The sequence below is a fragment of the Pseudorca crassidens genome, chromosome 16 (genome assembly GCF_039906515.1).
Source record: "Pseudorca crassidens isolate mPseCra1 chromosome 16, mPseCra1.hap1, whole genome shotgun sequence".
NCBI lineage: Eukaryota > Metazoa > Chordata > Mammalia > Artiodactyla > Delphinidae > Pseudorca > Pseudorca crassidens.
Genome location: NC_090311.1, coordinates 16,681,486 through 16,709,235, shown reverse-complemented (window position 1 = coordinate 16,709,235; position 27,750 = coordinate 16,681,486). Strand labels below are relative to the sequence as shown.

Here is a 27,750-nt window from a genome sequence, read left to right as displayed (position 1 = left end):
ATAGATTGGGCACCATCCATGCAACACTTGCTGCTCTCCCCTTTGCATGACAGTTATGTGTGCAAATGTCTTCTCTCCCCCGCTCTATTTCATCTGAATATCTTCCCCTAGGCACCAAAAAAGCCTCCAGAATATATGTGTGCATTAACAAATAGTTAAATACATACCCAGAGATGGATTTATATATCTATACACACATTTTTTATTGAAGTATATTTGCTGTACAATATTATGTAAGTTATAGGTGTACACTACAGTGACTCACAATTTTTAAAGGTTGTACTACATTTATAGTTATAAAATATTGGCTATATTCCCCCGTTGTACAATATATCCTTGTAGCTTATTTTATACCTGATAGTTCATACCTCTTAATCCCTACCCCTGTCTTCCCCCTCCCTCCTTCTGTCTCCCCACTGCTAACCACTAATTTGTTCTCTATCTGTGAGTCTGCTTCTTTTTTTTTGTCACATTCACTAATCTGTTGTATTTTTTAGATTCCACGTATAAGTGATAAACATTTTTTATATGTCTGTCTACATGTCAGAATAAGAAGGAAAAAGCAACATCTTCATCATTAATCCTATAGACTCGCTTTGTATTAATCAATGTATTCCACAAATGCTAACTGCACACGTGCCTATCCTATATGCACCAGTATAGTCTCTTAGCTCTGGACACTAGTTAAGCTTCCGGATGCAGAGCCATGCCTCTGACAAGGTCCTTCTGAGGATCTGTAGGGAGGGTGAGAAGTGTGCTTTATTTTTCTTGTGCTTCACAGATGTTGCCCACGCAGAGCCCCTGACCAAACTTCCCGAGTTTGACTCATGCGGGAGGACTGAGATAGCAGACAGGACGGTCAAGAGGATCTACGGCGGCTTTAAGAGCACAGCGGGCAAGCACCCATGGCAGGCGTCCCTGCAGACCTCGTTGCGACTGACCATCTCCATGCCCCAGGGCCATTTCTGTGGGGGGACGTTGATCCACCCCTGCTGGGTGCTGACTGCCGCCCACTGCACCGAGTAGGTGCCTGCTGGGAGCAGAGGTTAGGGTGGCTGCAGTCTCCAGGGGTGTTCTTCTCTCCCCATCTGAGCAGCATCTTGGCAACTCTGGCAGGACCTGGGGGTCGGATCTTGCTCCAAGGGCAAAAGGATGTTTCCTTACAACCAGATAGAAGAGAGCTCCCATGTGTACAATGCTCACCACGTGCATTACATGTGTTATGACATGCAAGCCTCAGAACTAGCTACTTAAAGACGAGCAGGAGAGTTCTTTAGCAAGACCGTGATTACAGATGGGGATGCTGAGGTGTGAGCAGGTCAGCTCATCTGTCAAAGGTCACACAGCTGACCAGGAGCAGAGCCAGGGTGTGGCTCCAGGCTCTCAAATTCCAGGGCTAGTTCCTGATCATCTTACTTTCCCTTGTAGCTTAAAAGCCAAATATCTAAAAGTGGTGCTAGGGGACCAGGACCTGAAGAAGACAGAATTCCACGAGCAGAGCTTTGGGGTGGAGAAGATACTCAAGTACAGCCACTATGACGAAAGAGATGACATTCCCTACAACGACATTGGCAAGTCTCCTCTATCGTGGCTTTCCCATGGGTCTTGCCCTGGGTGGGTTTCTCTACTGATGGAAAGCTGAGGTTTGGTTCTAGAAGGTGCTCTTGCCTTCTTGGTCCCTCATAGACCCTGTAAGGTAGAGCATTTATTCCAGAGTTTTTTAGTTCTTCAAGGTCTGTGTTAGCGTTGCAGAAAAATGTGCACAAGTTCTTAAACTGAGGGGAAGAGATGCTAGGAACGTTGCGTTGTGGCGAGAGCTCAGCCTTCGATTACCAGCTGGCTCACCTCTCTGAGCTTCAATTCGCTCTGCTGTAAAACGGGCACACTGACGTACAGTCTCCACTTCCTGTGTGCTAAGTGACGTGATGTTCATGTATCCCCATGCACACCTGGCACCTGGTAGGCAATGACGTACTCGATCTGCCTCCTGCTTAGTTCTGTCCCCTGTTTCTCCATTCACAGACCTCTCATTCTTTCTGCTTCCTCAATATCGTTTTTTCCCCCTTAAAGCCTGTTTTTTAAAAAAAGGATTAGAAGTAATTGAAAACTCAGCCTGAAGTGTTATTACTCCTCCGAATTGAAAGTTAAAAGAATGAAATGACCAAGGGAGAGTTCTTTTAGGTATTGGGAATGGGGCTTTGCTAGGTCCACCTTCCAATCAAGTTGAAGCTGATGCTTCTTTGACAGAGAGGATGTCACTGCCCATTTCCCCTTTCTCTACCTAGCTTTGCTCAAGCTAAAGCCAGTGGACGGTCACTGTGCTCTGGAATCCAAATATGTGAAAACTGTATGTTTGCCTGATGGTCCCTTTCCCCCTGGGACTGAGTGTCACATCTCCGGCTGGGGTGTTACAGAAACAGGTGAGTCTGGCCATGCATTCTCCTGAGGCCCAGGTGAGTTACATCCACCAGACAAGAAAGGGTTACACTCAACGCCCTCCTGAACTAGATATCAGTGTTATATTCAAAATGTATAAACCAAAGAAAGAGATTGCCCCATCTCTCAAGCTCCAGTTAAATCTCATCACCTTCAAGGAGTCTTCTCTGATCTCCATATCTGTCCTTGGCCCCAACCCTTAGATCTTTGACTTTCAGCAAGCCTTGATCCTGTATCCATGGAGAACTTTTTCCTTTCCTAGGTACATTGGAAAGAGGATAAATTAGAAAGAAGATGGATTTTGGAGTCAGACAGACTTGTATTAGGTTCTTGGCTTTGTCACTTGACTTGGACAGCTGAGTTTCAGTTTCCCAATAACATCCTAGGTTTGGAATCATGATAACAAGAGATGATAGAATTCTCCAGAGATATTCATTAAGTCAGCCCCTGGAGGGCAGGGGTCAGGTTTCATTCACCTTTGACTCTACTACCGTGCTTTGGTCAAGGCTCTCTACATAGTAGTATTCTATAAATTTTTGTTAAATCAAGCTATTGATTTATCTCTAGGATTTGGTCTGATCTTAAAAAGTAACCAAAGGGCTACTTTTCTCATAGTACTGACAAGGTTACATCCTCTCACATATGAAATTCAGAAGTGTATATCAAGTCTCTCTCAAATACTCAAAATAGATTTCTCTTCCCCCCAAATCTTGTTCCAAATAATGGAAAGCAAGAATCACTTGAAATAGGCCCATATTCATGAAGAAAGTGAAATGTAATATACACATTTGTCAGAAGGCTTCTGGGAAAGAAGATTTCTGATAGATAATTAGATTTAGGGTTAACCAGGAAACCTTTTTGTAGCTAGCTTCACTGGAGTCCATGTAAACCTTTCAGCATCATCGTGCTGACGAGAGCAGATTGAGAAGAACAGAGGTTCTTTAGGCAAGGAAACGTCTGCTCTGGGAAGCAGGCACTCTAGGTGATCAACCAGGGCACTTCAAGTGTCATGAAGTCTCTACTACGTGCAGCCCTCTGTCAGGCATGGGAAATTAAAAATAGGTTTAAGACACCATCCCTGCTTGCCCAACCTCACCGTCTAGCTGGGGAGACAGAGGAGGGCATAAACGATTCTGCTGCATGGGATAAGCACAGCATTGAAGGTGTGTAGAACCATCGTGAAGGCTGAAAGCAAAGAGTCCCCAGCCCTGAAAGATGAGGCTGCTCTGCCCATCTCCCGTAAAAACCCTTCCTGCCAAGCTCAGGTCTCGTGGCCCTCTTCTGACTGCTGCTGGCTTCTGGTGGGGCAGGTTCCAGCCTGGTCTCTACAGTGGCAACCTCCTTTCTCTGCCCCTCAGGGGACGGGTCCCACCAGCTCCTGGACGCCAAGGTCAAGCTCATCAGCAACACTGTGTGCAACTCCCGCCAACTGTATGACCACATGATCGATGACAGTATGATTTGTGCAGGAAACCTCCAGAAGCCTGGGCAAGACTCCTGCCAGGTCAGAGACTCCAAATGGTACTTGAAGAAGGAGGGGCTGACAGGACCTTACACCAGGCACAGAGGGCCCTTAGAATCCTGGGCTGGGAGGTGGGTTCAGAGACCCACTTGCCATTAAGCTAGAGGGGACACGTCTGTCCTCTGGCAAACCTGAGTCCACATCAAACCAGGACGACTCAGCATAATAACCACAGCTGTCACTTTGCCCACATTGTCCAACTTAATTCTCACAACCATCTGGTGAAGGGGATGTCGTTATCACCGTTGTACAGATGCTTAGAGAAACCATCTTGGCCTATAGCACCTGGGTGGCAAGTGGCAGAGCAGGAATTTGCTCCACTGTGTTTAAATGGCCTTGGCACTGCGCAGCTTGTCTGCAAATCCCAATAAGCAGGGGACAGTCCCAAAGCCCAGTGCTTGGAAGGAGAGAGATGAGACACCAGAGAATTCACAGTAATATTGACTAACCGTTAGGGTTTAAACGTGTGTGTGTGTGTGTGTGCGCGAAGGGGGAGGGTGACTTAACCCTAATAAACCAATTGGCTGAGTGGCTTCTCTGTGGCCAGAGCCAATTTAGAACCTGCCTGACACCAGCCCCCATAGAGGACTTTGGGGGACCAGCATGGGCACATTCAAATCTGAGCTCCTCCCTACAAAGGGACCCAACAATGATCTCCCAGCCTTGAGCCCCTTTGGGGATGGGAAATCACGGTCACTCTCCCCAGGGTTTGTGGCTGTACTGTGACCCTCTGCCCCTTCCCAAGGAGCCACAGATATCCACCTAATCAAAGGAGGTGTGTGGGCAGATGGCATTGATTTTCCCTAGGTCCCTAGAAGACGAATAAGAAAACAGATTGTTCAATTCCCTAGCTATTTCAAGGGCTTCCCTTGTAGGCTTTAAAAGCAGATGGTCATGGGTTTGAAACCTGCTTCTATCCTTTACTTTGTGACCTTTATCAATCACTGAATGGCTTAGTCAGCTCAGGCCTCTATGACAAATTACCTTAGACTTGGTGGCTGGCTTAAACATCAGACATTTATTTCTCACAGTCCTGGAGGCTGGAAGTCTGAAATCAGGTGCCGGCATGGGCGGGTTCTGGTGAGGACCCTCTTCCAGGTTGCAGACTGCCAACTTCTCATTGTGTCCTCACATGGTGGAGAGAGAAAGCTAGTTCTCTAGGGTCTCCTCTATAAGGGCACTAATACCATGCATGTAGCCTCCACCCTCATGACCTAATCACTTCCCCAAAGCCCCACCTCCTAATAACATCCCAGTGAGGATTAGGCTTCAGCATATGAATTTGGGGGCAGGGGGACATAAACATTCAACCCACTGCACCAAAATAATTCTCCAACCTCAGGTGTCTAACCTATAAAACGGAAAGAGTGTATGCATAAAATCAGCAGATGGTGGCTAAGATTGAAAGAGACAATTCATTAAAAATCCTACCAGTCGTGGTGCGCAAGCAGCAGTGTGTGTGTGTGTGTGTGTGTGCGCGAGAGAGAGAGAGAGAGAGAGAGAGACCATCATCATCCCCTCCACCTAAACTGGGGGGTTAATATGAACCAGGCGCTGTTCTACGTGTTTTACAAACATTAGTCCTCACAAGACCCTCAGGGTGGCGCAGGGGTTCTGTTACTATCCACGGTTCACAGTGTGAGAAACCGAGGCCCCGCTGGCCAGCAGGCAGTAAGCCTGGTTTGGAGCCCAGCAGATCTAACTCCATGGACCGTGTTAAACATCAAGGTCACGCTGCCTCTGAGCCCCATCCTCCTTGCCATGTGTGTGCCCTTGTGGCCCCTGGAAGGGCTCTATCCAAACAGGGCACCTCTCAGCCTCCGCCTGAGGGCCCCTCGTAATACCTGTATCACTAAGAGTCATGGCGGGTCAGGAAGTAGGGCTGGGCCTGGCACTGGGCCCCGGCCCCATGGCTTCTCTGACTCAGGAAGCCCTCACTGACTCAGGACGTAGGTCAGTATTTGTTTCTCTCCCTTCAGAGCACTGCGTCACATGAGGCGTTGGAAGAGCCTTGTTGCTACTTTCCCCAGGGCCGGCCAGCAGTCTCCCCGCTTCCCCCCGGTATCCCCCTGCCCCCGCCCCGGCATCCCCTCACGGAGGGTGGGGCAGTCTCTGAATGTATTCCTATTCACAAAGCTGACTCCTGCGTCTTTTTCCCATAGGGTGACTCTGGAGGCCCTCTGACCTGTGAGAAGGACGGTACCTACTACGTCTATGGGATCGTGAGCTGGGGCCTGGAGTGTGGGAAGAAGCCAGGAGTCTACACCCAAGTGACCAAATTCCTGACTTGGATCAAAGCCACCATGGAAAGTGAGGCTAGCTTTTGAGGTGTCTTCCAAAGCTCACAGCCCATCCTCCTTGACACCCAGCCAAGGCGAGGCCTCACGGGCAGCCGTGGACAGCCCCTGACGCCTCCGAGTGTGCAGGCTCTAAGCAGAGACCACTGCTGCCCAGCCTGGGATGCCCTGGAACAGCATGGCTGCCACTTCCTCAGGCTCCTTCCTGGGAAACCCAGAAATGAGAGAATCAACCTGAAGTATATGATGTTTGCTTCCCTTCCAACAATTGTAGCTTCTAGAAAATCAGTGTTCATCGACTGCCTTCACCTCGGACATTCGCAAATGTGAGATTTCAGACGGCTTAGCGTCAGTGGGGGTCACCTTTACATCTTTATTCCTCATCCCAGACACTCACGGCACGCAACAGGGCCACCCACTTCTAGGTATCTGACAGAGGACCAAAACACAACATTCTCCACCCACTTTCAGAGAGTCGTTATTTTAATAAAGGAGGATCGGAGCATGGGCTGGGGTGCTGTTTTCACAGTTGGCCCCAACTGAAGCCACGTATGTCCCTGGCGTGCAAACTTCCTCTCCAGCTTCTCTCCCAAGAATCCCAGGTGGACGCCGCCCACTCACAACGGCAGGGCCTTCCTCCTTTTGACGTGAAGAATCTCGGTGGCATCTGGGTTCACATCCCCCCTCTGATCATCTCCGGTCTCTACAGCCTCCTGCCCCCCCTGCAGAAATCAAACATACCTCCCTGAGTTAAGACGAACCTTCTGTCCTGCTCCCATAGGACAAGCTGTCTAAAATGCTGGCCCTCCCCTTCCTTTCTCCCTCCTCCGTCCTCCCCAAGAAGAAGGATCCTCAAGGCAAGAAAGAGAGAGAAGTAAAGCCAATCTCTCATTTAGACGTGGCATCTTTCTTCCGAACAAAGTAGGGTTCAAAACCCAGACTGTTGTAGCCAGCAAGTCCCTGACCCCTTCCGTGAATGTAACGAGCAAACAGTCAGCACAGCCTGGGCTGCTGCGGCTGCTACTGATGTAGCCCTGGCACGTTTCGTCTCCGAAGAACTAATGGCTATGACTTCAGAGAAAACCCTGCAGGAAGTTTAACCCGGGTGTCATCCTCCTGGTCACCTCAGACCCATGAAATTAGGCGCCTTGCCTGAGCTGCATTTCACACGTCTTTAGAGCCAGCTGACCTTTGGCCAAAAATAAAGTTTGAAAAGAAACAATGAGTTTGCCTTTCCCCCGTGGCCTTGCAAGCCAGCCCGCTACTCACGTAAGCTCCCCGGAGACCCAGGCCCCTCGCGTTGGCCAGTTCTGCAGCCCGCCGAGCCATTTCCACTTTGTAGGAGCCAGGAGGTGTCCAGCCAATACCTCTGGTCAGGTTCAAGTCTGATTTGTACTTAACCTTGGGGGAAGGAGGGAGGCAAGAGGAATAGGTCAGCAGGGTTTGGGGGGAGGCTTAAGAAGCCTGCCCTGGAGAATATGCTGTCCGCGAAGCCCCGTCAAGGGAGGCAATTCAGCTTAAGCAGGAGCTCCCTGGCATCGAGGACCCTGTGTGCTGGGAGCTGGGCCAGCATAACGCTGTCCTCTGCATCTTTCCATTCAAGTGATGGGGCTGTAACGGGGGTGGAGGGTCAGAGACCTGGCTCAAGGCCGAGCTCCCATGTTGACTTGCTCTGTGGCCTTACGGAAGTCCTTTCCCTGTTTTGGGTTTCAGTTGCCTCCCAGAGAAAGGTCACGGTCCAGGCGACTACGAAGATCCCTTGGAAAGACGGCACAGCAATCCAGAGCTTGTGCTCTCACATCAGACCAAATGGGGCTCAGATCCCAGGCCCGCCACTTACGTGCCACGTGATCTTGAGTTTGTTACTTCACCTCTCTAAGCCTCAGGTTCCCCATCTGTAAACTGGGGCAGTGATGGGCTGGTTGTGAGAGCTATGCGTCACGGCGCTCAGAAAGCATTCAGCACAGAGCCTGGCCCACAGGAAGGACTCAGTACACTGCGATTCCTGTCATTTCTTCTGGCACTATTGAGTTAGGTCTCCCGGGTTCTATCTCAGCCCAGGTCCTCCCTGAAGGTAACGTGGGATGTGGGATTCTGGCCATCTCTTATGAAGAGGCCCCAGAGGCCGGGCCTCGGCCACGGAGCGAGGGCAGCCCACATCGCTCTGCAGCTGGTGGGCCTTCTCGGCAGGCTTCAGGCCGGCTGCTCTGGGTCGCAGGAGGGCTAGGGCAGGGGCTGCCTGTGGCACACGCTGCTGGCCAGCTGCTGGCTCCTCGTGGCTTGGAGGAAGCCAGGCTGGTCTGGGCGGCCGTGGAACTGGGACCGACTCTTAGCGAAGTCCTTCCTGTACTCATTGTCACTCTGGAGTTTGCTGACGCTGAGGAAACGCTTCATCCTCGGGTCGTCGTGGATGCTGCAGTACCCAGTCTGCAGGCCCCGGTCCCGCAGGAAGGCCTCTCCGTACCGGGAGTGCAGGTCAGAGATGCAGAGGGGGGTCATGGGTGCCCACCTCCCTTCTAGGACCAGTCCTCAGGATCTCAGCAGGAGGTTCAACCGTGGGTTAAGGGCATAGCTTTGGATTCAAGTAGACCTGGGGTCTGGATCTCCCTCTGTTGCCTACTAGCTGTGTGGCCTTGGGTCAGTTACTGAGCCTCTCTGGTTTCTTGGTTTCCCCACCTGATAAAATGGGAGAATGAACCTCCACCCCACGGGACACTGAGAGGATTCAGTGGGGGCTGAGCTTCACGTCTGGTGCAGGCTCAGATGCCCACCGAGTGCTGGCTGATGATATCATTGCTGCTGTAATGGTTAATACTCCAACAGCAAGAAAAATGTGTCCACTGTCTCAGTAGCCGCTCATCCTTTGATTCTTTCCAGCTTGCAGGGACCCAGTCCAATGCTCCTCAAACCATCTATAGTGAAGGACAGGATTCATTTTGTTTCGATTTTTAAAACTTCCAATCTGTCAAAGTCCAATATGCGGTCCTCCTGCCTGGGATCCGTATGTAGTGGTATGAGGTACATTCGACAACACGTAAAAACTGGCCTCTACTCTGCTCAACCAGAGAAGTCCACCAGTCACAGGCCTGGAGGTCATGACGTCCAATTGCTAAGAACGTTTCTGAATGCTTGCTCTTGATTTCTATACTTATCTCACTTTGGACCAGTAACAAGCCACTCGTGAATGATGACGTATCTAGTTAATGACATCTTCCTATTCAGTAAGGGAAGCGGCCGTGTTTTGTCATGTTCTGTGCATGACACTATGAACCCTTTGGTTTCATCCCTACATCAATCCTAGGAGACCAGTATTAGATGTCTATTTCATAGATGGAGATATTTGAGTTCAGAGAATTTAAGCAACTTGCCCAAGACCAGAGAGCCAATTCCTAAGTGACTGAGCCAGGATTTGAACTCAAGCCAATCTAGGGGGGAAACCCAATCTCTTTCTATCCCATCACAGTGCACTTCAGCTAAAAAAAAATAGTCCCTCAATGGAAGGTCAACAAATCAATCATACGTTAATTGACTTCTAGGTACTGTCCACATGCGTCAACCTTTAAGAGTGCCTCTCTCTTTTTTTTTTTTTTTTGGCGGTACGCGGGCCTCTCACTGTCGTGGCCTCTCCCGTTGCGGAGTACAGGCTCCGGACGCGCAGGCTCAGCGGCCATGGCTCACGGGCCCAACCGCTCCGCGGCATGTGGGATCTTCCCGGACCGGGGCACGAACCCGTGTCCCCTGTATCGGCAGGCAGACTCTCAACCACTGCGCCACCAGGGAAGCCCAAGAGTGCCTCTCTTAAAACAGAGGGAGTGGGAATACAACCCTCCCCAATTCCAAATTTCTGGCTAAGATGCTAAAAAATAAGGCCAACTTTTTTCTTTCATTTGAAATATTTGTTCAGTTTTGGTTCCCGGTGGTTTGCCTTTCAACAGATCTGGGAAAACCAGAGCAAAACCTATCAGTGAGAGAGAGAGAGAGAGGAGGGAGAGAATGTGAGGTCTTACGTCACTGGCAATCTCCCTGGATGCCCGGGCGGTCTGGAACGGGATGGCGTCCAGCCTGAAGTCATAGCCACCATCCCGGGTCTGTTCCCAAGAGTTTCTGTAGACTTTCTAGTTGGGGAAACAAAGAAATGAGTGAGCGGGGAGTGAGTAGCTCCATGTCTGGAATGTTGCTGGTTCTCAGTGGGAGCGGCTCCTAAACACACACCCTCTGTCTTGCTGGTGCCCAGAACGGCAGAGCCCGTGGTCCCACATCCATCCTGAGGACTTCCCCAGCTCTGGCCACAAAGGGCTTCGGCTCTCAGCCCCCAGCCTGAGCTTCAGGCCCTGCTCTGGTGGGTCTTGGGGTCTGTGGGTCTGGCTCATTTGCTATGTCCCACTGGTACCAGGTGCCCCTGACCCCCTTCCTTCTGTCTTTGCTTTTACTTTCAGCGTTTCAGGTTTGCAGCCTCTAGATGCCAAAACTCAAAAGTTCAAGAACCCCGTTTCTTCCCACACGCCGAAGGTTCTGTTCCTTGGGTCCTGGCACCCACGTGTTCACTGGCTCCACTGACTTCCTGGGGGCCCCTGGGCTACCTCTGATGCCACGTCACAGCACCCCTATGAAGCATGCTGTATCCCACACGCACCCCTGGTGCCTGCACCGAGGGAGAGCCTTCCCCTGAATTAAATTGATCGTCAGGAACCTGCCCGAGTTCCTGACCCCCGTATTTCACATCTTCCTCTTTCATTTTTTCCCTTTTCAAGTTGTTCTCACACACCCTCGGGGAGTCTGTAATCACATCCTCTCAGTCCTCAGGTAGGCCCACATCACCGATGGAGGCATCAAAATCTCCCGTGCCTTCATGTAGCTAATTTTTTTTTTTTTTCAAGATAAGGGAATGGCTCCATGAAAGGAGTCATCTGGAGATCCCAGCGGAAGGCTGTTCTTTATTCCGCCACAGAGAAGGGAGACAGCAGGCGAGGCACATCACCAACAGATGACAAAGTGACAGCCCCAGAGCGTGTCGGTCTCTCACTCATTCCCAGAGCCAGGGCAGGCGAGGGGGCCCTTGGAAATAGAGGTCAAGGCTGAGGCTCTGTTCTACAGGGGATTCGGGGGATTAAGCCCAGGAAAAGTGGCAGAAAAAAGCCAAGTGCCCTCACGCCACCCCACAACCGGGCCTGGAGCTAGAGGGGACCACGGAAAGCTTGAGCCAAGCGCGGTGGGGCTCATCGTTCTTCCCCGCCGCTGTTCGCCACCTCCACCTTCATCCCCGCCTCCGGCCCCAACACCACAAACCAGGAGCCAGACGCCTATTTTGCTCAACCAATCATTGCTGGGGTCATCACCTTACGGACAGATCACAATCAGGGCCCAAAGGATTAGATTTCCTGGGTCACCACTGAGTTTAGCCTGGCTGGACCGAGAGGTATGAGGAAGGGGAGGGGCATTCAGACAATGACAGACCAGCCAGCCCCTCCAGCGTTACGCTTCCCGTTCTGATGGTCCCGCAAATGTTAGACTAGCAAATAGAGCCAAAGCCCTTATCGTTCCCTGGAAAGGGGTCTGCTGCGGTGCCTTCCTAATGAGCGCCCCCGTGCCAGATCTGGGCTAGGGAATGACACCGGTCCATCCACAGCCTCAAACTCCGAGGTCACCCCGCTCCGGTGTTCAGTGCATCCCAGCCTCTGAGGCTCTGTAACTGAGGCCCAAATCGGGGTGCTCCCCGAGGTGCTGGACCCCCGCCTCCTGTCTCCCTATACACTAGTTGCTTGATTGTCATCACTTCCTCCCCGGGTTTTTTTTATTCTGTTGAGGTTCTCGCCTTGCCACTGGGAGCCTTTAGACTTCGCAGGCTCTTTGATTTGGAACCCTGGGCGCTCCTCTTCTTTATCACAGTGGGCACAGCTTTGCCCTCATCCTCACACATTAGAGTCATTTGATTCTTTAGTTATTTCGGCTGCCTTACACATCTCAGTGGCTTTCTTTGCCCAGGAAGGTCACCTTCCCTCCACATCATCCTCACAGAGCACTTGATCCAATTGTGCGTATCCTACACGCCCCCGAAGAAGTGCTCTTTCAAAAGAGGTCCATGAGTTCTCCATACCCGCGTGCCCTGGCGGCTAATTTCAGCTCCGGAACTCGGCAGACTGGCATCCCTCGTGGGAGGAGAGAGGCTTCTGCCACCGGCCTGGGGTGGCTGTCCTCCTTAAGCTGGGCCCCAAATGGACTGGTAGTTTTATCCCAGTTTCCAGGGCAATGGGCCTCCAATAGTTCCTCTAATGGGGGCCTTGCCTTCCCACATCCTTGCAGCATTAATGAGATGGATGTTTTGTCCAAGCTCCGCTGAGGGGGAGGTCCTGCTTCCCCAGATGGAGGTCAGCCCACCAGAGCTGCTGTTCTAAAATTATCCCTCGCACAGCCCTCAAAAGCATCAAATGGTCATAATAACTCATATTTACAAAGCACCATCACATTCACTGTGTGGGATCCCACAGGGCTTTACAAACGCAACAAACTAATACACACGCTAACTAGAAGGCGCCTCTCGCCAACCCCCTGTTGATCTTCACGGAGCCCCAGGACACAATGGCCGGGCCAGGGCGGGAAGAATGGCCAGACTCTGGGAGGCCCCGCGCTGCCCCAGGCCGACACACTCAGCCTGTGTTATTCTGATCTGACAGCCTCTTTTGATTCTGCCGCCTCGATACCTGTTATCCCAGGATCACAGCTTTGCTGGTAGAGCGGCCGCCTATTCTATTACAACCAGGGGCCTCCAACCCCTGCCAACAAGCCTGGGTTTAGGAAACAGCATCTCCGTGATGCATGCAAAGGGCACACATCCAAGGGAAACAGACGTGTTGGGGTCCACAGCCTCACACACAAAGGAGCGGATTGTGTTGGGACCAGATGGACTACAATTGCAGCATCTTTCTAAACTGCAGAAAGCAGAGAAAGCGTCACTTTGTCTCCAAACTTACACTGCTCTGAATGGCTAAGGAGAGGTGTCCAAAGAACAAACAGAGCAGGTATCTACACCCGCGGGGCCAGGGCACCGGCAACACTCCTCTGGCCGTAACCCAGCACCTGACCGAGGTCTCTGGAGCCAGGCCCAGCATTAGGATTTGAGAGCTAGAAGGACCACAGACATTGGCTAGCACAGCTCCAGCCCCATTTTACAGCTGGGAAACTGAGGCCCAGCGAGGAAAGTGGCTCAAAGTCACACATGTCAGTTGTCCCACTCTCAATCCACGGTTCTTTCCACTCCCAGCCTCCCTTCCTAGGACCTTCTTTTTTTTTTTTTTTTTTTTTTTAACAAATAAAATCCCGTTTGGGCACAGATCATTTACAGAAACAGGCACACACCACATGAACCTCTGGTTCACTTACGTCGCTCAGATGCAGCGCGTTGAGGCGGGCTCTGGTGAAATCGGGGTGGTCGGGGACCAGGGTGTATCTGTGCCGGGATTCGGCACCCCCTGACCTGTACAGGCGCTGCGGGGAAGAAGGCTCACAGTAAATGGGAAACCGCACTTGCTGCGGCCAAGGTGGAGAAGGGGCCGATTCCCGTTCCCGCCCCTCCCACTCAAGTGACCCCATACCCTCGCCCCAGGGCACAGAAGCCCATGGAGAGCATCCCTCCAGAAGCCACCCAGGAAGGGAGGGGCCCATGTGGCCAGGGTCAGGCGGTGGCGGGGTTGGTTTTTTTTTTTTTTTTAAGAAGATGTTGGGGGTAGGAGTTTATTAATTAATTAATTTATTTTTGGCTGTGTTGGGTCTTCGTTTCTGTGCGAGGGCTTTCTCTAGTGTGGCAAGCGGGGCCACTCTTCATCGCCGTGCGCGCGCCTCTCACTATGGCGGCCTCGCGGCCTCTCTTGTTGCGGAGCACAGGCTCCAGACGCGCAGGCTCAGTAATTGTGGCTCACGGGCCTAGTCGCTCCGCGGCATGTGGGATCCTCCCAGACCAGGGCTCGAACCCGTGTCCCCTGCATTGGCAGGCAGATTCTCAACCACTGCGCCACCAGGGAAGCCCCCGGGGTTGGTTTTAAATAAACCCTGCTTAAAATATTCATCAAGATTTGCTCCAAAAGGGTCACAAACCATCACCCTGGCTGGCTGTGCCTGTGTGTTTCACAAACAGCATAAGCGGGTGGATATTTCAGAGAACCTTTGCAACTGGGCATTGCTCAAGCTTTTTACTAGTGACAAGATGCCTCCATACCTCTGCTACTTAACACTAATAGTAATAATAAAAAGACACAACAGCTGAAAAGTCTTAAATGCCTTAATATCCGTTCAGAAGTGTGACGTTTTCACAGTCCACCCTGTGTCCCAAGAAGACACAATTTTAAAACTCAAGCTTTATCTTAGTTGCTATTTTTAGGACAGCAATCTAAGAACTGCAAACAATTTTAGGAAGTGGTTGAGTCTCATCCAGTTTTAGAGAGGAAATATAATATTTAATATTTCAACCCTTTCCCAAATTCAATTTGGGTTTTGCAGATGTGAACCGGTCAGTACAACATTTGGACTCTGTGAGCACGGGGCAGATTCGTCAGTGTGCGAAGTCCAATCCCTGGACAATTTCAGAGAAAAAAATATATATGTAACTTCCTAGTCTTCGAAATTAATACAGGAGAGAGGAAATGGGGCTAAATCATACAGAGAGTAAAAGCAGAAAGAAGCTTTGATACAGCCGGTTTTTCTTTTCTTTTTTCTAATTGGCTTATGTTAAGCTTTTAATTCCATTAACATTTATCAACAATTAAGATGTATCTGACCTAGTGTTTGGTAAGGGATCATCAATACTACTTAGTATTATTATTGTTATGATTATGAGTCAAACTAGAGACATTTATTGAGGACTTGCTTGTTCCGATACTTGCTAAAAGCTTCATGTACTTTTATTTATTTAACCCTCATTTAATTCACTCAATCTTATGAAGTGGTTGCTATTATTACCCTCCTTTCAAATAAGGGAGCTGGAGTTAGAAGACATTAGAAAGCGGACCCAAGATCGCCCGGGGAAGGGACAAAAGGTTTGCCCTCACATCTTAAGCACTGACCACTGCACAGCACTACCCACTCCTGGGCCTGGGATGAGTGAAGAGAAAACACCCACCTCATTGCAATGCATGTAGCTGTTCTTGGCATGAACTAGGTCTGGAGAGTCAACCACCGTGGTGAATTTGATAGTGTCTGGTTTTTTACGGTATTTGGTCTATAAGAGAAGGACCGAGATTCTCATGAAACAATCAAACACCACATGCACTTTTCTGAGTGCAGCTTCACCCCATCCACTCAGTACCAAAGGCGCCAATGATGTGATTGGAAAACACGTCTCTCTTCTCGGTGGGCACCTCACCAGCACACGGAAGAGATCCAAGCTGCCTCTGTGATAAGGAACATTTTCCGGGTATTTACATTCTTGAAAAGAGAGGCTGCAAAATGTCACAGCTCATCACAATAAAGGAATTCAATAAAGGGAGGGATCCAGCAACAAGGTGGCCCCGCTCAGACCCTACAAAAGTAGGTTCTGTTATTAAGGAACTGAAGAAAGCAGTGGCACCCTCAGCGAGCTCCCAGGGCAAGAATCTCTAGGTCATCAATATGGCGGGGAGTTCAGGGAACGCAACCATCTCTGTGCAACTTTTAACAGCCTCTGAAGTCAGACGACCCCCTGACACTGGACTCTGTGAGTAAACTCAGGAGATGGGTGGCAAACCCTCTCTCTGCCTCCCCCAAAATAATGGGCCAGCTTAGATCACAATTGTACATTAATGCCTCTCTTGAGAATCTTCTAATGCATCACCCCTCTTTCACTGCCCAACTGGAACATGCCTTTAACTCCCCAGCAAGTGAATTCACTGGGAGGGAAATCTTGTTCTGTCTCGGGATTTGGCTGCAAATGGCCCCAGAGAAATATCAGGAGTCCAGTGGCCATGGGGCCCTCTTGGGATCTCCAGTCCATCTGCAGTTTCCCTCGTCAGGAGGAAATAAACGCCAGGTTGCGTCTGTGGTAGAGTCAGATTAATGGTACCTCGCTGATGAGCTCTCCGGCTTTCTTTGCACTCTCTATCTGTGGGGAACTCAGCGCCAGCCATCCTGTCCCCTTCATGCCCATCAGGTCTGATCTGTAGTGCAACTGCAGGAAGAAAATCATTGGCTTTTATCAGGAGAGGGTCGAAGACTGTGGGGCATTTGTAAAAATGCTTCATCGCAACATTTCAACATCTTCATTCAGGTGCGTTCTGCATGTCATCGAGTCAAACTGTTTGAGTTTGTGCACTCTCTCCAGAATCAAATAACGGGTCCAGTGTACGATACAGGAAGGTCCCACCCGTAAACTGTCTGGATTTGAAGCAGAAGGTACTGACCTGCGGGAACGATCCCTAAGAACGACCTGAGATATACACCCCAGCCCACACATCAGCCCCCATCATTTTGTTTCATTCTGGCAGTGAGGCGATTGACCGCCTGCCTAAACAGAAACGTTTTTATACACTTTCAGTTGATCAAAGGGCTTTGAGCTCTGGATCAAACCTGCTGTGACTCGGAGCAAATCACTGTACCAAAATGTGACTCAGTTTCTCTCTGTGATACCTGAAGGTCATGACAACCCCTCTGTTCTCATGAAAACACCTGAGAGTCCTGAGGGGTAAAAGCCACTCTATGTGTTAGATTTGTTTTTTTCTTGCGGTGGTGGGGGGGAGGGGAAGACGATTACAGCAGGACTCTCAAAACTGGAACAAACCTGGCTACACCTGGCGAATGGTGTGCAAGCCATTTTACTCTTTCTGTGCCTCGGTTTACCCCTTCTCCTGCTTCTACTCATGATTTGCTTATATTGCACAAATGGGCTTAAGGTTTATCCACCTTCTTCCTTTTAAGGACTCAAAAGATCAGGAGTACAGCATCAATTCTGGGGAGAAAATAGTAAGTACGGTTTTAAGACAATGGGTCCGTAGTAGGTACGGAACATGCAACTTGCAGCCTTTAACACCTGTGTATATAAAAGGGAAACTTAAGGCATCAAATGAACTCAGTTTTGACATTTTCAAAACAAAACAAAAGACAGTGGGTCTGATTAGGAGTCTCCTAAAATGTTAAATCTAATTACCATGCTTTGATCTGCTCACCATTACCTAGGATGAGACAGCTGCTTTTCTTCCTCTCCATATGGAAATTAGGCATTTTTAAAGGTGGAAAGAGACTCTCTAAGGAAATCTGAAATTTGGATCTAAACGAAGTTGCTAGCCTTTCTCTAATTTAGATATAAGCTCTGCTGTAACGCAAAACACCCACTCCTGAAATCAGCCTTTTCGGCCTTTTTAGTTTTCTTTCATTTCAGGAATCACAGTGCCCCTCACAGCTGGCCTCAGAGAGGGTCCGTTTCTGATCTACTGTCTGCTGGTTAAGGCCCCTGTGCAAATTCCACTCTGCTTTCCAACTGGTGCAGGGAGACATCACTCAGGTCCCAGAGCACGTTTCAAAACCCCATGTCAGTGAGATTGCTTTTTATACCGCGATCTTTCAGTCTACACCGGCAAAGCTTTTGCCTTCCACTCTGATAAAGAACAGAGAAAATTGGATAAATTTCTAAGTTAGAGAGAATCATCCTACAGGGCCTCTTCACAGCCAGGCCTTGCTCCTTTCATAAGTGAGATGAAGCGGGGGAGCACGCTTTCAACTTGCCTTTTGTGGAGCTGAACAGTGCGAGCGCAGGTGAGTCAGAAGGCAAGATGCAGGTTCCCCAAAGATCTGACTGCGCCTTAGACTCTCTTATAAATGAATTGTCTATTGATATTTCTGCTCCCAGCCCAGCTTTGACTATTCACGCAGACCCTAAAAACAACACGCCTGCCCCAGACTTCACGATAAAACAGGGAGAGAGAGGAGGGGAGTCAAGGAGAATCGGCCCAAAGACGGTTTCAAAGAAGGATTCTAAGATAATAAGAGACCTTCTCAGGACGCCCAGCTGAATTTGGCTTCCCCACATGGCAGCCTCACTCTTTGCCCTTGTATATACGAAGGCCTAGAAGCCACCTTCGGAGTCATACGCGGGGTTTCCCGGCACCCCTATCCTGGAGCACAGTGTGGCAGACACACGAGCTTTCAGCCCCCGAGTTCTAACAGGAATGACATAAGCAGATGCACCTAGGAGGTGGCCAGGGGAAGGGGTATATTCGTCATATTAATAAGAATCACCATAACCACTACCTTGCTACCTTGCATAGGGTGTGGTTTGCTTTAGACTCATTATCTTATTCAGCCCTTGTGCCATTCTCAAAGGACGAGCTCTTATTCCCATCTACAGAACAATGTCTGGGTTTAAATGTTTGCTCAGATTCTCAGAAGAGTTACCAGCTGCTGTCCTGTGGGGATGCTGCATGGGTGGTCCTTAAGAGAACACTCGGGAGCCAGGGCACCTGGGTTCCTAATCTAGCCACCAGGGGGAGCCAGAGAGCACTGAACCCAGAGTCGGGAGCCCAGAGCCCCACTTTGCCTCTTACTAGCCGTATGGTCTTGAGCAAATCATTTCCCTGCCGGCTTATGACCCTAAGCAAGTTACTGAAGATTACAGGTGCCTTAGTTACCGCAACTGTAAAAATGGGAGTAATGCCAGTACTTACCTAGATACTACATGACATGGTTCGCGCAAGATATTTAAACAAACGCCTGACCCAGGATAAGCATTCCATACTTTTTAGGTATTGTTATTGTTGTTGTTATTTGTGATGGTGGGGAAACTGAAGCTAGGAGAGCTTAAGGAGTCTCCTGAGGCCGGGTAGCCATAAAGGGCGGGGCCAGGACTGTCCCCTTGACTGTCCCTGCTTGTTCTTTGCAGGATGCCCTGCAGCCCCCGCGTGAGATCACGGAGGGGAGGGTGCACTGGCAGATTGGGAAAGACTAAGAGGTGACTGAACCAGCACCGACTCGTGGTGGAGTGTGGCCTGGGCGGAGCACACGTCTCAGATACATCCCTGAGGTTAGTATGACTTGAGCCATCACGGCCTTGAGGACCTTCTCCCCAGGGGTGAGCCCCTAGTCCCACAGCATTCTTTCTGGCCTGGGTGGAAGAGGACAGGAGAAATGGCTGAAGGCTACTGAGGGCTACTGTTCCTACCCTAGATTCTGCTGAACTGAGTGAGCTCACATGAAGCCTTTGTCTCCTTTTGCTGTAACATAACCACATGGAATTGGACTTTCAGCGATGACTCTGAGAAGACTAAAGCCTCAGAGCCATCTGTGGACACTGTGCGGGGCTACTGTTCACAGCATCCTAGAGTCCAAGACCCCCCAGTTTAACAAACCTGAAGTTTCAAAACAATGCATGAAGAACAACACAGTCATTTTTCAATTAGGCAATAATTTCTCAGCACACATCATTCTAATACATCTCCCATTTGGTAAAGTGTCAGTCTAAGATTGCCAGCTAGCGCTTCTTGGGAAGGACCCTCTGTCTTAGTTTGTTCTTCCGCTTCGGCTTTTTTTTTTTTTTTTTAGTGTTAAAATATCCTTTCATTTCAGAAGTAACTAATATAAATGGTAGTCTGAGGTAGGGTTTGGTTTTTGGTATTGTTCCTTACTTAGTTAAACAGTCTGACATTATGTTGATGTCAGCATTTTAAAAAACATTAATCTATGAATCCTGAAATCTGAGATCACCAATTAAATCAAACCTCTTTGCTTTTCCAGTGGAGACATGGAGGCCTAGAAAGCCAAGTGGCCGCGGAAGGACTGCCAGCGAGTGACGAAGCTGGGCTTCCAGCTTGGCCCCCGACCTCTCCCCGGTGGCCTCTGTAACTTCCTCAGGACCTGTCCTGTCCCGGGAGGTTTCTCTTCTCCCCAGGAATAGGCCACCGACAAGAGGGGTCCCGGGCTGGGCACCAAGTCATGCTATGAGTTCTTCGTGGACCTCAGGGTGGCCTTCTAGCAAGCGGAAGGCTTTCTAAGTGGGTCCTGAGCTGTGCTTCAGTGACCACGTGCCCTGAGTGGGGACCGATGAACTCACCCTGCTCTACACTCTGCTGGTTGGTGCCCAACACGATACTGCAGTTCCAGCAGATCTCGAGGCATAATTAGATGACCCTGACGTTCATTAAGTCACATCATCGTTGTCACAATTAATCATCCGTTAGGTGTTTACAACACTCTCCTGTGCAATATAACCAAACTAGAAGCAGCCGCTTCTCTGAAGGCCACCAGAGTTGGAAGGCTTGGTGGAGAACATAGCCCGAAATGCTCACACCCACTGGCGTGTTCCTGCAGACAAGGCACCATGCTCAGTGCATCATATAGACCAGCCCTCAACTGAGAACCGGGTTCTCAATTGGGTGCAGATTTGTCCCCCGGTGCATTTGGCAATATTTGGAGACATTTTTGATTGTCACGCTAAGGGGGTGCTGTGGGATGTAGAGGGTAGAGGCCAGGGACACTGCAGTGCACAGGACAGGCCCCCGTGACAAAGCATCCAGCCCCAAAGGTCAAAAGGGCCTGAGCTGGGAAACCCTGATATGGATGATAAGGACTGATGTGACCACAGTCCCTTGGGCTCTGCTCTAACGTGAGAGCGCCTTCCTCCTAGGGAGCCGCGGGGCTGGGGAGACGATGCACGGACGCCCGCGTGGTGCACAGCCTGCCATGCGCACGCGCCCGGTAAGTGCTGACCGTGACCACATTTTCACCGCGGCCCCGGCCCGGCTGAGGGAGCCGAGGCTTGGAGTGGCCTGGGACTGACTCCAGAGCCTTCCACCACGGGGGCAGTGGCTGGCGCTACCCACCTACAGGCTTGATGACCTTGCGTGGGCCAGGACCTCCTCTCTCTGGGCCTCAGCGTCCACACCTGCCTCGTAGGAAGCGTGACTCCCCTGCACCAGATGGCGGGAGGGCTGGGAGTGTGGGCTCTGGAGGCAGTCCTGCCTCGGCCCCTCCCATGCGACCTCGCCTGTGAAACAGGAGCAGCAACGGCCCCCACCCCAAAGTGCGGTAGCGAGGGTGCCGGCACCGGCAAAGCAGTCGGTGGGTGTCAGCTCTGGGGGCAGTTCTTCTCCTCGCCTCACCAGCACGCCTACTGCACACAGTCTAGCCCTGAGCCTCTGTCTCGGACCCCATCCCCATCCCCTGCGACAGCCTCTTCACCCACCCACACACTTGCTTCACTCCAGCCTCAAATACGCTGAGGCTGCTGCCGCTCAGGGTCTTTGTTCAAATGTCACTTTTGCAGTGAGAGCTACCCTGACCCCCATTTTAAGTCGCACACACACGCTCACACCCCCCGACCCAACTTCCCCGCTCTGTTGGTCTCCATCTGGCATACTACACGCCTCACTTATACTCTATCTCCTCCCACAGAACGGAAGCTCCGTGACCCCGGGAGTTTTTAGACTCTTTGTTGACTGTTGTATTTTTAGACTCTTTTGTTGACCGTTGTATCCCCAGGGCCTTGAGGGATGCCTGCCACATAGTAGGTGCTCAACAAATATGTGTTGATTGATTGAATAATTGAATAATTCCAAGCAAATCGTTCGGGGGATCCGAAAGGCTAAGGAAGAAGCAGAGATTTACACGCAGGCCTGGCGGGAGGAGGAAGGTCGGGGACTGATGTGTGACCCACGGACCCCCCCGCTCCTACCTCACTCTGCAGGGCGTGAGCTTTCTTGGCCCAGGCCATCTTCAGGTCCTCGGGCAGTGCCGTGAATTCGTGGCACCGTGTCCTGTAGTCGCGGTCGCTGGCCAGGGCCTGGGCCTTCCTGGCGTGGACCAGGGGCACCATGTCCATGGGCAGGTGGCACTGGGCTCTGTTGCCTGCTGCCTCCCTCCTGTACTGAAGCTCACTCTGCAGCCGGCCCATCCGCTGGCAGTGCTGGAGCCGGGGGTCGTCTCTCACACTCTGGGCCCCGATCAGCCTCCCTCGCTCCTTCACAAAGTCGTGCCTGTAGAGAAACTGGAAGGTGGGGGACCAGGCGGTCAGGGGCTGGCATTTGGGACGCTTACATTTCGTTTATGCGTTTTCCTTGCAGACTGTAAGAAAATCACCTGTTCTTACACTAGGAGGAGATGATTATAAGCAAAACCACAGTGAGGCTGGCCTGAGAGCACGGCTTCCTCCCTGGGGGAGGAACAGTGGAAACACTGCTCCCTTCCTCCCATCTAATTAAAACCAGATCCTTAGGACCAAAGGGAGGGGCCCACTCCCCTTACTTGTCCTGTGCCCAAAAGGAATTTATCAAAAAGGGTAAAAGAGAAACTTGTGCTTTATCCCCTTGCACTTGACAAAACATCAAACCCCAAAGACGGGATCCATTTATTTGAAGTCTACATTTTCTGCGATTTGTTTGTGGGAAACAGAAAGTCACCTTCATGTCCCAAAGCTATGGATGCTATCAACAGAGTGGCTGAAACACAGCTGAAAATGCTACCGCCGACGCGGGAAACGACAGAGAAGCAGAATCACAATCTCTACTGCGAGTTCTCTTTCTAATTCTGGGTGGAGTTAGAAAACGGACAGTTCACACATTACGGGGAGATCGTTGCCTAGACACTGCAATTAGAAATAAATCGTAATCTTCTTCCTGCTAGAGACTTTTGCCTGCATTTACCTTCTGATTAACAGGGCCTTTCTTTCCCTCTCTCCGCCAAAGAATCTCATTCATAACTAATATATTCTGCGGTGACATCCTGTCTCACATGCTGACAGATTTGCTTTAATTCAGGAAAATCAGCCATAGACATTGTTTTACATGAAGTTAACAGAAATTAGGCCGGATGGAAGGTCATATCATTCAACTCACATCACTGGCTATATCTCCAGAGACCCGAGCCGCCTGGAAGGGGAGGGCGTCTATGGTCAGCTTGTAGCCTTGAACACGGAGATTCCGCCAAGACTCCTTGTATTTTGCCTACGGTAGGAACACATGTAGATCTTCTTTAAAAAAAAAAAATTACATGGCTCAAAGAACAAATGCTACCCCCTTTTATTTGTAGTACGGTGTTCCAGAATCAATTCCTGACAAGCAAAAGCTTTCGATTTTGCAAAGAAAATCTCATTAGCACCCTCTCGGAAGTGGGCTCTGACACGCAGGTATCAACACATCTGTGTAAAGTATATTCCACATGAGTGTCTACAGGATACATTGTTTAAAGTTTCTGTGAAAGTCACCAGGGTCACTGTTAGGTCCCATCACAGACACAGACACATGTGGCCCTGGAGCACATCTCAACCTCAGCAACGGGAAAGGCTTACATCACTCAGGTTGGCTGCGTTTGTTTTCGCTCGGACAAACTCGGGCAGGCCCAGGGTCATTGTGTACTGGTGTCTCGCGTCGTCGCCTGCTGCTTTATAGAGGCGCTGGGCAGGGAAAAAAAAAAAAAAAAAAAAAGGCAAGAAGGTAAGTGCTGTGCGTTTCTGCAGGGCTGGAGTTCCCTCCTTTGCAATTGGGAAATACGTTTGTAAAAGGCCATTCGCTGGGTCATGGGTACACCTTCAGCCTGGAGAAGATGTTTTTTTTCAACAGAGATAGTCCTTAATGAGTCAAATTGAGTGCTGTGAAAGGAATGGGGAAGAAACTGCAAGTTGCTTGTGATGGGGTTCAGGACATGTTACCCCAATATATGGTACCTTGGCATAGTGCGTATTTTAAGCTGAAGGAAGCTGGAAGCAGCAGGAGATGGAAGACCTCTCCCTGACCTTCTCCCCTCCTGTGGGAGCTGCCCTCCCTCTGACACAGGGAGGGAACAAGCTCATCTCTGACCTCGGAAGGACCGAGAGGCATTTGAACAAACAGACCTCGCTAAGTGTCCCCCAGTTCCCTGCCCTTAGCTCACCCCCTTTTGCCCTACACATTTTCCCACGACTGTCCACTCTTCATCAAACCTAGAATAAAAACGCTCAGGTTTAACCGTCCCTCCCTCCTGGACTCCATTTCCTTGTGAAGACTCCTGCACCACCTAAAGCCTATATTATATGCATTTGTATGCTTTTCTCTTGTTAATCTATCTTTTGTTACAGAGCCCCAGCCGACAACCTAAGATGGGTAAAAGAAAACATATTTTCCCCCTTCCCTATACTTTGCTCAATAATAGGCCGAGGGAAGAAAAGCACCTTTAAGAATACTATCGTGGTTCTTCCCATTGCAGACTTTTTTTTTTTTGCTGAGGACACAGTGTAAAGACAATACTAGGATCTGGGAAATTTAGGAGAAGCTCTGCCGGTTGGAAGGGAGGTTCCCAAACCCCAGTCTGCATCCTTTACTAAAATCCCGGGATCCTGCCACGGGCAGACTCACACCACTGCTGCGCTGCACGGCCTCAGCCGTTGTGAAAACATCTGCTCTCGTGATTAGAACTGGATCTGTGGTTGCTGAGTCCTCCAGGGCCAGAGGCCACTGCAGGAGGCACTGTTACCCCTCAGCACCCCAATGACAAAGCAGGCAAGAAAGGTTCAGTGGGAATTTTAACTTGATCATGTCACGCTACACAGCCCTTTGGATTTTCTTATCCCAAGCTTGGAACTAATGTGTAAATACCCAAATCTCCACTGACTTTGAAAAGTTAGAGTCAGAAGGAGAATTTTAAAAACGAAATTTCATTCTCTGCCAAGCTCACTCGATATTTCAAACTTGTCAGAGGGCCACTAAGAAGAAGTAGAGCTGGAATGATGATTTTATGGAGTGAGATTCTTTCCCCTGGGACCCACCCCTCTGCTAGAATATTAAAATGATAATTGGGTAAGTGGTGAGTGAGAAGAGGAAGCAGAGAACTAAGAAGTTTGGCAAACATCACACTGTATCACTGTCCCCGGACAACCACAAATCTTTCCCATCATCATCATCAGAATGACAGCGGAGAAATGATGAGCCAATATGTGCCCAGCTAGAACAGACGAATGGCAGACCAGCACGTCTCCAACTTTAACGTGCAAAGGAAACCCGTGAGGATCTTGTTAGATGACCATGTGGATTCGGTGGGTCTGGGGTGGGGCCTGAGGTTTGGTATTTCTAACAAGCTCCCAGGGGATGCTGATGCCGTTGGTCCGTGACCACATTTGGGGGGCGAGACGACAGACTAAACCAGATTTCTTCCTGGGCCTTTTTTCCTTCTGGAAACTGTTGAGGCTCCATCTAATGACACTCTTTTCTTTCCATGCAAACACCCATCCTTCCCGCGACCCCCGCCAATCCCACAAATATTCACACATATTTTTTAGCAATCCAGCAGTTTTTAAAAAGCCCATCCCAAAGCCGTCTGAAGATTTTACCTCGTTTGTAATCTGGTTGCTGAGTTTTGCATGAGTGAGGCTGGGAGTGTCTGTCACGGCCGTGTACTTGAATGACCGGGGATGCTGACGATATTTACTCTGAGCTCACACACAAGAGGCAATAAGAAGACAAGGTAAGATGCAAAAGCAGCAGAAGAACATGCTCATTAAGCACTAGCTATAAAACCTCGTTTTGCAAAGGCTGCTAGTCTGTGGCCCAGAATCCAGTCCGTCCCCTGCTCTTGTGACCTCAGAACCCAGTGGGATGAAGCAGCAGAGAGGAGAGGACGGATGGAATCAGATACTTATCAATGGGAAAGGGAGATCTAGTCCTTTGCTACGAATGTGAACACAACTATAGAGATTCATGTTTTGCTCCCGAATTTCCTTTGCTCGCTGGAAACCCTGGGCTCCTCAGCTTTGGGGGGGGTACCAGAAACAACCGTGCAGCTTAAAATAATCCACATGCCTGTATGCCACTCCAGGGGATGGGATTCAGTAAATCGTCAGTGGGCTCTGTACTTTGTTTAAGTTCCAAAGGGGATTCTGATGCACCATGAGGTTTAGAAACCACTCACTTTAGTGATTTCATTGGAAAAGCAAAGCACAAAATTAAATCTCAACTCCCACAGTGAGGCCAATTCCGCTTGCTCAGAGCTTCTAATCAATGCGTGAGCCATTCTGAGGCACCCAGGCTGGACGCTGATCGCCTTTTGCTTGCAGTGCCTTCCATTATGCCTATCTGCCGTGAATGGAAATCCCAGAGCCCTCCCAGGGGTGGGCAAGATTCCTCAGGAGTTCAAAGAGCTTAGAATTCCAGACTTCAGTAATTTACCAAGAAGTTATCACCAAGCTTATAGCCACCATTTCATATACAGCCGCCAGAGAAGCACAGGGCTTAGATTAGGGCTGACCCTCACAAAAACTAAATGAGAGAGGTCTGAGCATTCCCATTTGACTGATTAAGAGGTTGAGGCTCAGAGAGGGCAGGTGACTGGCTTGAGGTCACACAGCAAATGAGTACTGGCCTGCAATTTCAGTCACTACATGTGTCTCCAAAGCCCGCCCTCTTTTCATTGTACCACAAGCCACTCTTCAAAGGGACCCTAGGAAAGTACATCTTAGGATCCAGCAAATAATTCTTATATGTTAATATAGGAACTGGCTCGAGATCTGCAAAGCTATCTTAAACGGCATCCAGTCTGAATGGAGAAGGGAGTAAGGAGAGAGGCTGGGTGAGCTGCCACTGCTAACAGTGTAGCATCTAACTGGCTTTAGTAAGAAACAAACAGATTGTTGTGTAACCTCTACCGTGGAATATACTTGACACCCCCAACCCGTCCTGGTCTCTGGTTACCTCACTGATGAGTTCAGATGCTCTCTTTCTCCCTTCAATGTCTAACGTGCCTGGAATGACACAGGCAACGCCTCGCATGAAGTTCAGGTCCGACCGGTACAAATTCTACAAGGAACAACACAAGAAATCAGAAAAGCCAAGCTCGCAGAATGAGGAAGGACCCACGACAGACAGCATCATAATCAGAACTCAAGGCCAAGGCAGTCTCTCCAGATACATCACACTCAGCAAATACACACACGCTTCTTACTTAAATGCTCATTAGGGAGACAAAAATGTAGGTCAGAAGAAAATAATTCTGCTGTCACTTGTCTCCGTAGCTGTTAGAGGGATGCTTGGCGGATTTTTATTTTAATGTGGGCTATCAAAAAATAAACGCTGGAGCGGATTGTGGTTAGAAAGTCAGCTGTCTTGGGGCAAATGTGGAAATGGTTTAATGGGTCTTCAAAACAAAACCCAGCAGCAGAAGGCGGCATTAATTAATCATGGGTTAAGAAAGAACTAATAAATGAATCCAGAATAATCTGGCAAAGGCCCGAGTCTATGTGGGTGGAGGCGGTGTGTGTACCTGAGGGGTCTGGGCTGACAGTTTAAAGGGAGCCCCAAGTTCACTCCCCTTCGGCCACCGAGGTGCCCCGGTGCGTGCCGCCTTCCAATTGCTATGGCAACGAGAGGCAGGGGAAGTCAGGGCTCTGCTCAAGTGACAAACGGGCCCCTGAGTTGAGCGTGGCTGCTCCCTCGTTCCTCCACCTGCTGTCGGGTTCCTGACAGTTTATGTCACTTAGTAAACGCTGTACACAGGCGGAAAATTCCAGTGGACAACAGTAACCCGGATCTGAGCACCGCTCAGCTCTCAGGACCTGCCAAACCAGAAAGAGGGTTCTGGGGGGAC

General features: G+C 49.9%; 2 protein-coding genes across 7 annotated transcripts in view; one reads left to right on the top strand and one right to left on the bottom strand.

Annotated features, from left to right (window-relative positions):
- HABP2 (hyaluronan binding protein 2) overlaps window positions 1-6,940 on the top strand; it is a 36,380-nt gene extending 29,440 nt beyond the window's left edge. Inside the window, exons 9-13 of the mRNA XM_067709348.1 lie at window positions 782-1,022; window positions 1,429-1,571; window positions 2,286-2,420; window positions 3,795-3,940; window positions 6,121-6,940. Of these exons, the coding sequence (XP_067565449.1) occupies window positions 782-1,022; window positions 1,429-1,571; window positions 2,286-2,420; window positions 3,795-3,940; window positions 6,121-6,285 (830 nt within the window). The 3' untranslated portion in view covers window positions 6,286-6,940. The remainder of the gene's footprint in view (window positions 1-781; window positions 1,023-1,428; window positions 1,572-2,285; window positions 2,421-3,794; window positions 3,941-6,120) is intronic.
- Window positions 6,721-27,750, bottom strand: part of NRAP (nebulin related anchoring protein) — a 70,374-nt gene continuing 49,344 nt past the window's right edge. For all 6 annotated transcript variants that reach the window (XM_067709342.1, XM_067709344.1, XM_067709343.1 and 3 more), the window contains 11 exons: window positions 26,859-26,963; window positions 25,502-25,600; window positions 23,489-23,593; window positions 23,037-23,144; window positions 21,878-22,189; window positions 16,283-16,387; window positions 15,365-15,463; window positions 13,633-13,737; window positions 10,263-10,370; window positions 7,525-7,656; window positions 6,721-6,977 (listed from right to left, as the gene is read on the bottom strand). In XM_067709342.1, coding sequence (XP_067565443.1) covers window positions 6,873-6,977; window positions 7,525-7,656; window positions 10,263-10,370; window positions 13,633-13,737; window positions 15,365-15,463; window positions 16,283-16,387; window positions 21,878-22,189; window positions 23,037-23,144; window positions 23,489-23,593; window positions 25,502-25,600; window positions 26,859-26,963 — 1,383 coding nt within the window. In that variant the 3' untranslated portion in view covers window positions 6,721-6,872. The remainder of the gene's footprint in view (window positions 6,978-7,524; window positions 7,657-10,262; window positions 10,371-13,632; window positions 13,738-15,364; window positions 15,464-16,282; window positions 16,388-21,877; window positions 22,190-23,036; window positions 23,145-23,488; window positions 23,594-25,501; window positions 25,601-26,858; window positions 26,964-27,750) is intronic.